The sequence below is a fragment of the Sus scrofa genome, chromosome 7 (genome assembly GCF_054392235.1).
Source record: "Sus scrofa isolate SSC_HxYL_T2T_F1_AM1 chromosome 7, Sscrofa_HxYL_maternal_Yorkshire_Landrace_v2.0, whole genome shotgun sequence".
In the NCBI taxonomy this organism is placed as follows: domain Eukaryota; kingdom Metazoa; phylum Chordata; class Mammalia; order Artiodactyla; family Suidae; genus Sus; species Sus scrofa.
Genome location: NC_139389.1, coordinates 99109817 through 99125753, shown reverse-complemented (window position 1 = coordinate 99125753; position 15937 = coordinate 99109817). Strand labels below are relative to the sequence as shown.

The following is a 15937-nucleotide window of genomic DNA, read 5'->3' as shown; positions in this document are numbered from 1 at the left end:
TCCCTTCCCCCTCAGCCTCCACCAATGACCTAATACCACCATTTGGGATGCTGGGCCACTGGCTCAGAATGATACTTACAGCTGTTCATGAAACTACTCTGACTCTAAATTTGCTCAGGACAGAGACTAGAATGATAGGAAAAGAAAGGAGTTTCAGGCTTGATATTAAAATACACTTTTTCAACAATGTTTGTTGTGGTTCTCCAGAAAAAGGACTAAACCATGTGAATAAAAACATCTGCTAAATTCCTTTATCATTGTAGAACACCTGGGATCTAGCTGCTGTTTTCCAGGTTAGGAAAGTCACAATTGCTCCAGTGTGACAGACAGAGCATTTATAGGCTTTAAGCAATTAAGCCAGGAGTTTAGGATACAGGAAGCAGAATCTGTCCAACCCTGAGATGACGTGCCTCTCTGAGTGGTGCTGACTAGTAACCTGGCAACCTATCTAATGAATACAAGCCTTCTAAACAAAAAAGACCTATATTTTTACCAGCGTATCACAGAGACTCTTAAGGGAATTTGCTTCTCGACCAGTTGATTTTATTTTCTGCTGTGCTTACCTGTTGCTGGCCCAGATCCCAGGACAGGCGAAATAATCTTCTCTGGCTCCTCCCTTCCAGCAACGCATCCTGTAAGGTTCTCAGAGGCTTCTCTGCAAACACTGCCCATTGGTGGGGTCTCCGCAGGCTGGACAGCATGCGCCTTCCCTGGAGAAGCACTCTCTAGCTGTTCAGTCTCTGGGCCTGACTCGGAAGGACTGGACAGGAACACATGACTGATCTTCCCCTCTGTCATCAGTGCTCCTGAGGCCTTGACTCGCTCTATGACAGCATCCACTATGCGACTAGCAGCCTCCTCGATAGAGCCTGCTTTCTCAGGCGGCAGCGCAACTTCAGCAGAGACAGCGCAGAGCACAGGGACAGCACCCCTTTCCCTGCCTTGGGCCTGGTCACCACGGCCTGGGGGCCCTGTCTCTGTGGGGGGATCTTTGGCAACAGGCTGCAGCGGGATGTGATACGCTTCCTCACCCCTCTGTGCCTCCTTGGAGTCGCCCAGACTACAGCTGCCACCTGCTCCCTCCACCTTCCCCTTCTCCCGGCCCAGTGGTTCCAGCTCTGGGATTGCGGTGTCCTCAAGACCAGTCACACCTTTGTCTAGTAAAGCTCCTGGCACACCCAGGATCATATTCTTCTCTGGGCTCAGTGAGACTGGTGGGATCGGCATGTCCTCGGTGTGATATGACATATCCTTTCTTCTGGCCCCAACGGTGCCTTGTAGGGCACTGACCATGGCACCATCCAACGCCACATTTCCACTCACCTCACAAGCAGTGGTCTCCTGGGACTGAGTGCTTTTCACTCCAACATCCAGAGCAGGAGATTGACTGCCGTTAAGAGTCTCAGACCCATCTGGTAACAGACTTGGCAATGGAGGTGAGCTGCTGTGCTCTGCACCCAAGGCTTCCTGGCTTGAGTCTGCAGCCAGACTTGCTCCTGGTAGCACCAGGCTCTGGGCAGCCCCACCTTCAGTCAGCAGTGAGACTGGTGGGGCCACTTCCTTGTTATGTTTAGTTTCTGCATTAAGACGAGCCAAGGGTGTGCCCAGTGAATTACCGTGCTGAGGAGCTCTATCCTCAGCACAGGCAGCTGAACTAGGTTCTTCACGGAATCCCAGGGCCTCTTGTCCAGGAGGTGGTATTCTCTGCTTTTCCTGCAACGTTCCTGCACAAAGGGTGTCTTCCTTAATGGAGGAACAGGTCACTGCTTTATCCTTGTCATCTGGTCCCCGAGCTGCAGGGCTTTCTATAACCACCTGACTTTCTCCTTCTTCAGTCAAAACAGAATCAGAGGCCAAAGTGGCCTGACCCGCATGTAGTAGTGAAGAGTCAGCAGCCCCCTCGATATTTAGGACTTCAGGGGCTGCTGAGAGGCAGGGATCCTCGTCCTCCCCACCAAGTCCCACGGGACTGGTATTCCCCATGCCAGGCTGAAGATCTAGAGCAGAGGAGTGTAGACACAGGCCTGTTGCACTGTCTTCTGGTGGCTGCTTCTCCGGATCATTCAAGTCTCCGTCTGGGCCATCTGTACAATCTGTATGTGGTTCAAGAGTTGCTGTTCCCTTTTCATTCTGGGAGGGGACAAGAGAAAGCGCGTCATCTTTGGTTACTGATTCACTGCCGGGACTGCCTGCCAGAGAGAAAGTCTTGCCTGATGTCCCTGCGTGGTCTGACACCCACTCTTTCTCAGCTTTGGAGACAATTACATGTGGATGTGGGACTACCTCAGGCATATCTGTTAAAGATGTTTCTAGTTTCAAATTTTCCCCTTGGCTTTCTTTATCCAAAACTTCGAAAGGACAAAAATCCACATGTTCCTGAGGGTTTCTCACAGGGTGAGCCTTTGGGCCTTCTGAGCAGCTGGCAGTGGGCAGGTGTGTGCTGGGCAGTCCTGTGGTGGTGCTTTCAGGCTTGGTAACTATGTCATCACGGTGTTCTGCAGCCAACACACCACTAGAAGTCACCATGTTCTGTTGGCATGTGGAGGCAGCACAAAGTTTATCAACTCCAGTTGTAGAACAGATGGGTGATATATTGTTTTGGCTTTGAACATGAGATGAATCTGTTTCTGATTTCTGGTTTAGTATAACGTCTTTTTGTGGGCCGGTAAAGGTTAAATCAGAGGGTAACACTGCTAAGGGAGTGTCAGGTTTGAACCCTTCTGAAATCTCGTCTTTTGCAGCAGTTAGAATTAACTGAGAGTTCTGAGCTCCTGGAGTATCAGTACTCTCTTCACAACTTCTAGACATTTCAGTTTCTACAGTTTTTTCAGTGGCAGTTTCTCCATTACTAACTGCAAATAAAGACTCAGCAGGTTTGTCAGCATCCAGGGAACCTGCAGCAGAGACACCGTTTAGAACACTGGCTTTATCCACAGGCTCATCTGTGACTTTTAGGTCAGAGGCTCCGGCTGTGCTGATACTAGAGTCCTCAGATCCTTCCTTTGTACTCCCCTCTACTTCAAGCATATTGGTCTGGATGGTGGCATCTGGGTTCATGAGACCAGGTTCCATTTCCCCTGCAGTCTCTGGGACACAGGCATCTGATGAACTAACCACTAGTTCACCTGCAGAGAAAGGTTGGGCTGTGCCAGGCTTCATGACCACGCCTCCCTGCAGGACACTGACTCCACCGCCTGGAGACTCCTGGTCCGTGGCCACTGCTGAAGATTTTGTTCCAGTGTCTTCATTTCTGATTCCACAGGATGGAAGACCTTCTGTGCCCTTTCCTTTGCAATCAGGTGTGCCCTGAAGGCAGCTGTCAGGATCAGACATAGTCCCAGCGTCCACAAAAGGTGCCGGCTCCACCTCATCTCCTTTCTCCGGGCTTTTATTTTTCTTGCTACAGAAACAGTCTGAATTGTCCTCCTTAACTCCACTTGATAAATCAAAGGAAGTTTCAATCTGCCCCATTGTGCTCCCATGGCAGCACTGAGAGCTCTCTGCATCTTCAGGAGAAGCATGCTGCTGGCTGACTGGGGGCTCTGATGCACAGGGATGGTCACCGGGCAGACTTGAAGGATCCTCTGCTGTCACCATTGAAGGCTTAAGACTATCCATCTGCTTCAGGTTTGTTTTCTAGGAGGAAATGGAAGATATTTTTTAAAAACTGTCCAGTGGAAAATATGTCACCTATAAGCAACAATTCTGTTGGTGAGAACTCACTGGCATTCCAGCCCTTCTAAGATCACATGAGAAATCAACCTAAGTAAATACAAATAAATTCTCTCTTGTTCTTGACATCAATTTCCCCATGCCAGGCTGAAGATCTAGAGCAGAGGAGGATTTCCTGTAAATTATTCCCATACCTTACAGGTGGCTTTGGCATCTGCAAACTGCTCTTTTCATCCAGTAAGAAGAGCTCTAAAGGAAAACCTGACCTTTTGGCAGTCCCTTCAGAGGAAAATAAAGTGAGACCTGTTCTGGAACAAACATGATTCAGAGAGGCAGAGGCAGGTGCATCACACAACCTTGCTATGGAGTCTCTTGGCTTGCTGGTCACAGAAATAAAGCCTGCTCCCAAAGAAGCCTCAGGCATTGAGCTGACCCTAGATGCCCTTAAATGAAATTACTGCCGAGCTTTTTCCAAATCAAGTCAACTCTGAAATAAAATGGGTGGAAAAATTATCTAAACTTAGTCGTTCAGATGTTATGGCCAAGAGCGATGTACCCATATGACGTTTTTATTATCCATAATAAATGCAACCAGGGAGTCTGTAATGTTTTTATGTCTGGCAACAATTTTATCTTGAAGGCTTGAGTGGATTATAAAATCTTTAATTTTTTAGTGATCTTTTTACCATACAACTATCAATTTAAATATAGTAACACAATCATCACTCATTGAAGTAGCTGTGAAAAAGCTCTATTTCTGAATAAATTTGGTTCTTGTTCTTTAGCAACAACCTTAGAAACTGTTTAGCGCTCTTCATTTTATAAGGTTAAACCAACAAATTTATAGTTATACAAATTTCCTTTTATGCCAGGAAACTTTAGTTCTAGTTGTTGTATCTTTCTGTATCTACAATGTGTGCATTTTTCATTGTTTTAAAAGCCTGGCAAAAACCAATAAAAAATTCTGTCTCCCGCTACAACCCCGATGGTAGCTCTGCCTCTGTCAGTGGTAACATATAACACAGATAAAACTACTTTACAGGTTTCACAAGCTGTGAGGGAAACAGCTTTATGTTTCAATCACAACGACGTTCATTAAGGGGTGGGGAGAGGCACAAAAGCACTGAAAATGGAAATTTTCTTCCTTACCATTAGCTGCTGTTGGATGTTCATAAGTTTAAAAATATGTCCAGTGCAACTATCTCCAGGAAGCGGGGGTTCTCGGTGTGATTCAGACTCCAAGGTTAACGTATAGACATCCAGCTCTCGGTGATGCCTCACAGAACAGTCTCCATAACGGATTTCATAGGATAAGCTGCTCCAGGAGTCTGGTTCTCCAGCATTCTCCCTGGAAATAAGCAAACTCTGGTTAATTTACGTGTGTGTGTGTGTGTGTGTGTGTGTGTGTGTGTGTAATTTATACATAAATTACATATATACACTATTATCACATAATATATTAATATATAATACGTATATTCTGCGTCCCATAGGTTTAACCCTTGAGGTCTCAGGTAAAATTTTTAACTTTGATGTTCTTTGAGGCTCTGCAGCAGAAATCTGGTTTGTACAGTTTCCCCAGTAATTCAGGCATCTAACTCATTGTTCCATCCTCTTCACCAGAGATCATAAATGGATTAAATGAAAACTACAGGATTCCTTCCTAAGGATCTTCTTTTGATCAAGATAAAGAGAAGACCAGGATTCTAAAACAGTTAATATTATGCCGACAATGAAATAATGAAGAAATGTAAGGAGGATGATTTTAGCTTGGTTTTCAAAAAAAAAAACACAAAAAAACAAAAAACATGGCATTCTCTTAAAATGGGTTATACCATACGCTAACTGCAGTTGATGATATCGGGACGGGAAGAACTAATTACTTGCATCCATGTAAGGACACTCCCATTTTTGTTAAAACAGGTGGAGGAAGCACCCTCAAATTCTCAAAGTTGATTATACAGAGAAAAACTAATACTATGCTTATCATACTAGTCAATATAATTATCAAATCCTATTCTGAATGAGGCACTTAGTTCCAAGAACTTTAAGTTTTAACTTTTAAAGAAATGAACAATTTGCTCAATTCACATCACTACATTATAGATATATCTCGTATTCAAATAAAGCCAACAAAGGCATGGGTATTTAAAAAAAAAAAAAAAAAAAAGGCATTTCTGGGATAGGTCTCAATCTCTTTATGTGGTTCTAATAAACCAGTACCCCGGTAAAGTAGCTCAGATTCTAGAAGAAGGCAGAAGGCTGTGTCTGAGATCATTATCATGTTGTTGTTTCCTTTATTTTTCTTTTTACTTTTCTGGTTGCCCCAAGGCATATGGTGTTTCCAGGCCAGGGATCAGATCTGAGCTATAGTTGCAACCTAAGCCACAGCTGCGGCGATGCCAGATCCTCAACCCACTGTGCCAGGCTGGGGATCAAACCTGCGTCCCAGGGCTCCCAAGATACTTCCCGTCCTGCTGTACCACAGAGGGAACTCCCATTATTATGTTTTAAAATAGAAGAAACTAGAGAATTAAGACATAATAGACATGCCAACTGCTGACAAATATGAAAAGGAAACATTACTTCAACTCTTTCTCCAGTGTTTTGTCTACTAAATCATACCTGTCAGTCCTTAACAATTCACCAGAGAATCACTGGAATTCAAAAGCTAAAAATATCTATAGTTTAACACCTATAACAAACTGGAGAGTCACACACTGGCTGTAACAATTAAGGCTGCTTCAAAAGAAAACCAGTACCATTTTCATACTCAACAGTGACTCCTCCAACAGTTGCTTAAAATGAACTTAACACATGCTGTGCTAAATGTTTTACATATTTATCAAGCTGCTCTACACTGAGTAAAGTGATCTCAAATAGAAAAGTATCTGTACAACAGTCGCTCAAAAGTTCAATTAAATGACTCAGTTAAGAAGCCAATAAGCTCTATCAAATGAGGAGAAGGCAACGTCTCTGTAAGGACATTCCAATTTTTAGCTTTGGAGCTCGGGTTGACATTGTCGTTAAACGGTGATATAGTTCATTCCCAGCAAATGGGGTTTTATACCAACCCCACCACTATTAATTCTCAAACTGCTTCTTTTCTAATACCTAAACCTTGAGAAATTCCCTCTGTAACCAACCACTAACTATTTGTCTACCTCTCCTATGCTCTTCTTCCAGAGGAATGTGCTTTTGCTGCCCAGGCGCTAATCCTTCGATCTCCAAATTCATCATCCCTGTGTATTTTTGTTGCTTCCTAGACCATCCAAAAACCAAAGACTAGTCAGTGCAATTATTCTCCCACTGGTTTCCAAGAATATCTGCTGCTGCTGACACTCTTCAAACCTATTTCGCCTGTAGGTCTGGGTAAACCCCACCCATTCAGCAAGTATTTATGGTACCAGTATTCTTGGTGCTGGTGATACAAATCCAAATCCTTGTCCTGCTTAAGCTTATAAACTTAGCAAAGGTGATAAAAGCAATCAAGATAAATACGACACTTAGTATTTTGGAAGACAGCAAGTGTGGTGGAGAAAACAAAGCAGAGATGAGGGTTGAAATGTTAAATGTGGGGGTCAGGGAAAACCTCACTGAGATGACATTTAAGCCAATATATTTCCTCCTCCTTATCCGGCATTGTATAAAACCTTTAGAGGGTCCACTAATAAAATGTGGCGAAGCTCTATGAATAAGATTTATTGCAAGATTAAAAACAATAGTGTTAAAAATTAGAAACAACCAAACCAAGACAGTAATTAGTGGGCTGTTTGGTAAATTAAAGAACAGATGTACTGACTCTTACGTGGCTATTAAATACAGCTGAAATAACACTTCAATAACACTGCATCTATATTCAGCAAAATAAAAGGGAGAAAAATCTAAGTATAGATAGGTAAAATACACAAATAAAAATAGTGTCAGGGTGGTTGGGTTATAGGTTTCCTTCTCTAGGATTTTAATTAATGTTTTAAATAATATTTTAAAGTCACCCTTCTGCCAGGCCTTGCTGCTGCACTGTAATGCTTTTTATTCATGTGTGTTAACCCATCCCTATGGGGGTTACCAAAACATTCTATAATTTCTTCAAAGGCCCAACATGAACCTCTCCTACTTCATTCTCAGGTGACCTTTTCTCCCCTATTGGTGAGAAGCTTGCGGCCATCTAACATGACCTAACTCCATCTTCATCCACCAGAAAACGCCTCTGTCCGTCCCCTCTTAACTTCAGGATGCCTCTCTAAACAGTGGGTTGCTCTGTTTCCTCCCACCCTCCTTAGATATCTGATTCAGTAATCATCCTCTGGATGCCTCTAGTTTTCCACCTGCTTCTGGACTAGCTCCTTCCCCATCTGCCTACAAGTACAATGAAAACCTCAGCAGTAGACAAAGCAATGACAGGAAAAAGGATTCCTGCGGTGTATGACAGAACCCTGCAGACCAGCAGTCTGCTGAGGAATCTGGACCCCAGGGGATATTTGACAATGTCTGGAGACATTTTTCATTGTCATGGGGGAGGAAAAGCAATGCATAGGACAGCTCCCTGCCACAAAGAAATCATCAGGCCCAAAGTGTCAGGAGTGCTGGTGTTGAGAAATCCTGCTATAAACCCACTGAACCACTTTCTGCCTGCCCTCCCCATCTTTCCACCTCCTTCCCAGCTATTTAAACAATTAAAGGCTTTGCAATTTGGCCCCTGCTCCCTTCCACTGCTACTAAACTTCTCTGCCACAGGTCTCCACTGACAAAATAAATCCCCAAGTCCAGCGGCTTTTCCTTGCCCCCACTGTCCTTGAGTTCCATATAATCTAAAGATCGTGACCTGACTTTTGAAATTTATTCTCACTCGTCAACCATAAAGAACCATCCTATTCATCCACTGTTTTCTCTGACTTTTTTTTTCTTCTTCCCACTTCTTAGATGTGAACATATATCACCTTCCTCAATTTGGTCTTCTCTCATTCATCCTTTCCCACAGCCCCAGTTCACCTCCCAAACCTCTCTTTCTAGCCTCAAAGTATCCCTGAGCTACTGCCCCACCCTTTGACTCCTGGATAAGCATCCTTACCAGGACTTTCAGTGGGCTTTCTCAAATTTCAAAACTCTTTATTTTATTATTTTATTTTGTCTTTTTAGGTCCACACCTGTGGCATATGGAAGTTCCCAGGCTAGGGTCGAACTGGAGCTATAGCTGCTGGCCTACACCACAGCCATAGCAACACAGTATCCGAGCCGCGTCTGCAACCTACACCACAGCTCATGGCAATGCCGGATTCTTAACCCACTGAGCAGGGCCAGGGATCAAAAACTCAATTCTACATTCCCCCACTCCCCAAAGCAGCAGCAACTCCAAACTTATTTCCATAAATGAAACCACTGTTATCCCTAGTAACACCATTCCCCTTGCTCAGAACATTCTGTTGATATTGTGTTTGCAATGCTTCTCCCATGCAACACCTTATTTCAATTCCTATATGCACTGCTCTAGTTCAGACTTAGAATTACTTAGAATTATCTGGACTCTTGCAGCCACTCTTGTGACAGCCTAACTGCCCTAGAATATCCATCACTCTTCGAGTCTACCACAAGTCACTATTTTAGAGCAATAACACACAAAAAAGAAAATTTTAAAGTAAGTCATTCTCTTGATCAACAGTTTTTCTCTGTGAAACAAAACTCATTGTTGTTCTTTTTGCATTGAGAGTGAAGCATGTACTGTGTGACCCCATACCACCAAGGCTTTCTCTCTTAAACATTCTGCAGAGCAGCCTAGATCTACTGTATGGATATATAAAGCAGAGAGCCACAGAACTTCATGGCCAAGGCCACTCAGCTAATAAGCAGAGCCAGAACTACAACTCTCTCTTGCCACTCAATTCTTGGTATGTTCACAGGCCATGCTATATCAGCCATGCTTCTGCAAGGTCAGCAACATCTCTGTATTAAAGCACTGATGTTCTTTTCATAAATTAATCTTTTTATATCCTATTCTGCAGCCCGACTGTACATATGCATTTCTCAAGCACACTTCGTTAGCCAGGGATGCCAGCCTATCCAAAACCCACCTTCTTCCACAGTCTGGTTTCCTGATCTCTTTTTTCACTCTTCTCCCTGCAAACACAGAATCTTCTCTCCCCTCCGAATACACATCTTATTATATTACTCTCTTGTTGCTTAAAAACAAACAAAGAAACCTCTTTGGGCTATTTAATAGTTTATTTATGTTCTTATCCTCCTCACTAGACTACAGGCTCCTTAAGTGTGGGAGGGTGTCTCTTAGAACTGCAATTTACAGAAGGTTTAAGACAAAGTACAGAATACAAAAGTAAGAGAATATGAAGAATTTCTCCTTATTACTAATTTTTTTGGCTTAGTAACAAATGAAAATATGGCCTAACATTTTGGGGTAAAACTACACATCTCCAAACAACAGAATCTCAAAGCATAAACATGCGCACAGAAGGGGAATGAGGAAACTGAGATTGATGAGGCATTTCAAATTGACTTCCAACACAGAAATGAGGACTCAGCTCACTATCTGCTTCCCTTCCCTAAAAACATACACATATATCCTGTCCTTTCCTCCTCATAATGGTTATAATTCTGGTTGCATCAGTGTTCGGTGTCTGCCTCCTCATGCAGCCAGAACTGTTGTCCACAGTTGATCCAAGTAATGTGCTATGATTACTTTTCTTCATACAACTGAGTTTTTCTAATTACTCCTAACTAGAATCTTGTTTGTATGGTCTTCTCCCACAACGTGATATCCAAAGATCATTCAATGAAACATTTACTGAACAGCTAAATGGGAAGCACTGTGCTAGACGTCAGGGCTACCAGAAAAAGCATGATTACCTTTCTCAGGGATAAATGTAAATACACATCCTAAGGTAAAACGTATATTACTGTGAGATGGTCAGTTTGGCTTCTTGGTGCTGCCGTCACCTCCATGGGAACAAAAAGCCAAAAGAATCTTATGGGAGTTTTACCCTTATGAGAGTGGCATTTTATACACTAAATTTACCATATTTCATCAAAATTGCAATGCTATCATTGCTTGTAAAAGTAACATCATTTTACATACTACTAAGATGGGGGAAAAAAAAAAAACCTCGTGAATTAAATTTTGATACAAGTTGGGAAAATGTACATCTTAAAAGAGGTAACACAAAAGTATAAACACAGTCAACTATCCCTCTGGATACTGGTAGGGGTGATATAAGCAGTTCAAGTGAACAGCCAGCAGTTCAATGTGAACATCTGCCTGGGGTCCCCAAGCCTGCAACAAATGGACAACAGGTACAGGAGAAAAAGCAGCACAGACACTCTATATAGATTTCAATGAAAAACACCCAAGACACTAGTGTTTAAACCTTTAAGTAGCTAAACAGGTTCAAACACAAACCTTAAGGAGAAACAGAGTTACTCTGGTGATGGGGCCAGGACAGGAAAGGAAAGGCCAAGTCCAGCCCTCCCTCCATCTTCCTTTCCCCCTGGGGGCTCATACCTAGACCACATGGAGTGGATAAAAAAACATTCTGTAATTTCCAAAGTACAGATTTTCTTTATGTACCACATTTCCCATTTCAAAGGCATTTTCCTTGTTTAGTCTTCTTTGCACTTGTAGAATAACTACTTGGCATTCTTGTCATTAGAAGCCTTTTGTAGGTCCACAGTTAGTAATTAGGTTGTCCTTCAGCCTTGTGTTTTTGTCAAGGAGAGGACTATGCCTGGGTATCTAAAATTTACCTTAGAAACACACACACACACACAGAGAGAGAGAGAGAGAGAGAGAGAGAGAGAGAGAGAGAGAGAGAGAGAGAGAGAGAGAGAGAGAGAGAGAGAGAGAGAGAGAGAGAGAGAGAGAGAGATATCTTACATAATCAAATCAAACCTGGCAGGACCAGAAAAGCACATCCACAAATGCAGTAGAAATTCTGGTTATTTCAGTTGTTGAATCGAGAGGCGCCGTAGCCTCAGCTGAGGCTCCTTAAATAATGAGTGAAAGGGAGATCTGTAGATGAAGGAGTGTAAAGGCTGCAGGAAGGTTTACAGAGATCTCTACTACCTTACATTTTTCACCCCTACGAGGACACCACCACTTTGAAGGGAGGAAAAGGTATTTTTGCTGCCAATTACGCCAAGTGTGCGGTATAGACATTATTTCATTACTATGACATCGGATGGCACTGGGGTCTCTTAGGATTGCTTAAATTGTTACATTCAACCAGATCCCAGAACAGACTTCAAGACACAAAGAGTTGCCGTCATGACTATCTGGAAACTTTCAATCATCCTGTCAATAAGGCAATTTATATTGTTTTTAGCCATTCTTGGGCTGAATTTTATCTTGAGTGCCTGGCAGGACACAGAAAGCAGTGTCTCTCTTCTGAGCTCTCAAAGACTGTTGCCCCACACTGTAACCTTCTCTCCACTCACCTGTGACCCCTAGGGAGGACCTTCTGACTTGCTGGGTCTCACTACCCTGTTCCATCGCCCAACCCAATGTTATAGGTACTCAAATATTTGTTGGGATTTCACTCCCAGGCAGAAGGGTAGAGAGATGCTTCTATTATCCTCAAGATGTTTACGAATGGTTTGAGATCTCTAAGAACTCACTCTCTGTGAAGGAACAGATAACCTAAAGTAGCAGTAATTTTAGTAAGACCCAAGACAGTGACAGTAATGTCTTAAAAGGTCAAGCTAGTTAGTAAAGGAGACTAAAAAGCCATGACAACTGAATTCAATGTATGATAAAGATCAGGAGGAAAAATCATTGCTGGAAAGGATATTTTTCACTGCTAGTGAAAAAATGAATATAAACTATGTATTAATCATATTAATCTTATATCTGATTTTGATAACTGCACTGCTATAAGAATATGCTGAAATATTTAGGGATAAAGGGGCATGATATTGCCAACTTAATTCTCAAAAGAGTTCAGTAAAATTCTAATTCATCTAGCTACACATGCACAGATAAATCAAATATAAGAAAGTGTTAACAACTGGTGAATTTAGATGAAGGATACACAACAGTTCACTATGTTATTCTTGCACTTTTTCTATGAGTTTGAAAAACTGCACAACAAAAAAATATAAAATACTAATTTTTAAAAAGTAGCATTGTTCGATGACTACCAGTACCTAAGGCAGAGAAGAAACTAGTATTTGGGTACCTACTAAGAGACAGGCACCTTGATATATCATACAATTTAACTCTCATATCAGTCTTTCAGAGAAGTGCTATTCCTAGTTCAGAGGAAAGGAAATTGTGACTCAAAAACATTAATTCATTTGCTCAAGATATAACACACCCATCAGACTTTGACAAACCTCATCTCAAATAACAAATTTTACCAACTTCCAAGAAGTGAGAACTGGTATTAGATATGTACTCTCTTTGAGTATGTAACATGGTTTGTAAAAAGACAGAAAAGAGTTGCTGTAATAATTAAAGGGGACAGAAAACAAAGTAATAATGTCTGTAACCCAAGAGGCAGTCAATAAACATTAGCACAATGAATAGGTAAGGAGTAACAGATCTGGATCCCTGTTGCAGGACCATCTAATGCTGCACTGCTTCATGTGGAAAGGGGCTGGACTATACTGGAACTCATTAGGTGCCACAGCAAGAAGTATTGAGGGTCACCTGAAGGCAGCATGGAGCAAAGGGCCTTTAGGGAAAACATTTCTTCACAAATTAAAACAACTTCCATCCCAGGCAGAATATCTGCCAACACACAAGCATCCTCTGATGAAAAGTTCTAAAGTCTGACCCCTGCCGAAAGTTACTCACAGAATGAGCAAATCAACCACTGATGAGACTCTGACCAAGTGCAGGTAGGACAAATGGCACAGCCCACATTCTCATTACTTAGCTATTTTCACAATGAGCATATTCTACTCACATGAAGGACAATATGAACTTGGGCATTTGTTCCTTTACTCTTCTTAAAATATGACACACCCAACTTATTCACCATATTTTCCGTAAAACTGAGACAAATCAGAAACTATCTTTTCCTAAGAAGAAAAAATATTCTACCCACCATAACAAATCACCAAAATTTATCCAATTACACTGAATTCAGATTTCTCCAGAGGATAATCACTGGGCAGCATGATGCAAAAAGCATGGATGCTGAAGTCTGTGTAGAATCTAATTTATACCATGGTTTGATCTAAGACAAATTATTTAGCTTCTAGGAGCCAGAGTTTTTTCACCTGCTTTTTAAAAAAACTAGAAATAATATTAGCTTTCTTTCTTTCTTTTTTTTTTTTTTTCTTTTTAGGGCCACACATGAGGCATATGGAAGCTCCCAGGCTAGGGATTGAATCAGAGCTGCAGCTGCCAACCTATGCCACAGCCTACGCCACAGCCACAGCAATACGGGATCCAAGCCGCATCTGGGACCTACATCCACAGTAAGCTGGATCCTTAACCCACTGAGCGAGAGCAGGGATCGAATCCACATCCTCATGGATACTAGTCAGGTTCTTAACTGCTGAGCCACCACAGGAACTCCAACATTAGCTTTCTTACAGAGTTGTTTCAAGGATTAAAAGATATGTGGATAAAGACAGTCATAAGTATGTGTGTGTATGTATGTATATGTGTATATATATATAGGAGACTAGAAAGTAAATCATTAAATATTAGGTTCTGTTTCCTCCCACAAGCAAGGGGTACAACCATAACCAGTCTCTTTTATTGCTAAATTTAATTATTTGACAAGGTTATCAAATATTGAGCTATGTGTTTTATATTTATTCCTTTAACTATCCTGTGAGGGAAGATATTATTACCCCAATTTACAGATAAAATTGAAACTGTGAGAACTTTAATAACTTGCCAAATAGTCTGTTAAGCCAGAATTTAGGCTAACATTCTAAACCACAACACAAAACTACCTCTGCTGCCTATTTTGCACTAGAAAATGGAGACTAATGAAACAAACCAAATATTTGTAATATATGTACTTGGGGAGGGGATCTAAGCATTAGAGATGCAAGTTCTATATTGTGTACTATGGCCATGGGGTATGGTCATTTTTCTCTCTTGCTTTTCACTCTGAGGGGCCACCTGGGCTCTCTTACTCCATGGTTTCATGACTTCTGGGATATCCTGATCCTCTAATAGCTAGAGTTCCATATTTTCTGGTGTCACTTTATTGCACTGCTTTCAAGATCCTAAAAAATAATTTTTAATATCCTACCATATTAGTTACAAGTATCAATAGCTAATAGACTAATACCCACAGAGTCGGTAAAAATTAAAGTTTACACTAGACTGACATCTAAATATTTATTGATATGATCAAGCTACTTAGTTACTGATTCTTTCTTAATCAGGTTTAAGCCACCAACCTGATTCAACAAATAACTTGAGAATTAATTTTCAGATAAAATGTTAGATCTGATTTCCCCACTAAAGCAAAGTTCGTATCTAAACTGCATTTCAGAACTACCTGGAGAGCTTTTTAAAAATCCTGATGTCCAGATTACATCACACCTCGCACCAATTAAATAAAAATCTCTAGGGGTGGCCCGGAGCCAGTAATATTTTTGAAAGGTTCCCAGGAGATTCTAATGTGTAATTAGAATCCTCATGTGATTCTAATGCACAGCCAAGGTTGTAAAACATCATATTAAAGAAACCTTCAGGTGCCAATTCATTTAAAAAAGAAACGTATAGTTAAGGCTGACAAGACTGCAATGAATACTGGGAGTTGTTATATACCCTTTGACCTAATTATACAATTCCCTGGAATTTATTCTATAGTTTAACAGAAGTGAAAATCAATAGGGAAAAAAACCAAGGCTCACTGAAGCATTCATTAATTTCCAGTTTTTTTTTTTTAAAGGTTAAAATTAACATTCAATATCAAATGGTTTAAATACTCGTGATAAGCAAAGTATTTCAGAGGGCCTCAAAATACGAAAGACCAGAGAAACAGATGAGTATCGTGAAGTGAAAATATCAGAAGACCAAATGGAATATCAGCTGCAACTACTTAAGAAATTTCATGCAACCTGGGAAGTACTGTGTGATAATGACACAAACCTATGGTGTGGTGACAACATTGTGAATGATTTTGTTACGCATAACTTGTTTAAAAAATATGTTAATGTGGAGTTCCTATCGTGGCTCAGTGGTCAACGAATCCGACTAGGAACCATGAGGTTTCAGGTTCAATCCCTGGCCTCACTCAGTGCGTTAAGGATCCAGTGTTGCCATGAGCTATGGTGTAGGTCGCAG

The 15937-nt window shown here is 41.5% G+C and overlaps 2 protein-coding genes across 24 annotated transcripts in view; one reads left to right on the top strand and one right to left on the bottom strand.

Annotated features, from left to right (window-relative positions):
* Positions 1–15937, top strand: part of KLHL25 (kelch like family member 25) — a 665168-nt gene that overhangs the window by 219813 nt on the left and 429418 nt on the right. The window lies entirely within an intron of this gene.
* AKAP13 (A-kinase anchoring protein 13) overlaps positions 1–15937 on the bottom strand; it is a 333498-nt gene that overhangs the window by 150505 nt on the left and 167056 nt on the right. For all 23 annotated transcript variants that reach the window (XM_084969374.1, XM_084969377.1, XM_084969375.1 and 20 more), the window contains 2 exons: positions 4822–5020; positions 564–3636 (listed from right to left, as the gene is read on the bottom strand). In XM_084969374.1, the coding sequence (XP_084825500.1) occupies positions 564–3636; positions 4822–5020 (3272 nt within the window). The remainder of the gene's footprint in view (positions 1–563; positions 3637–4821; positions 5021–15937) is intronic.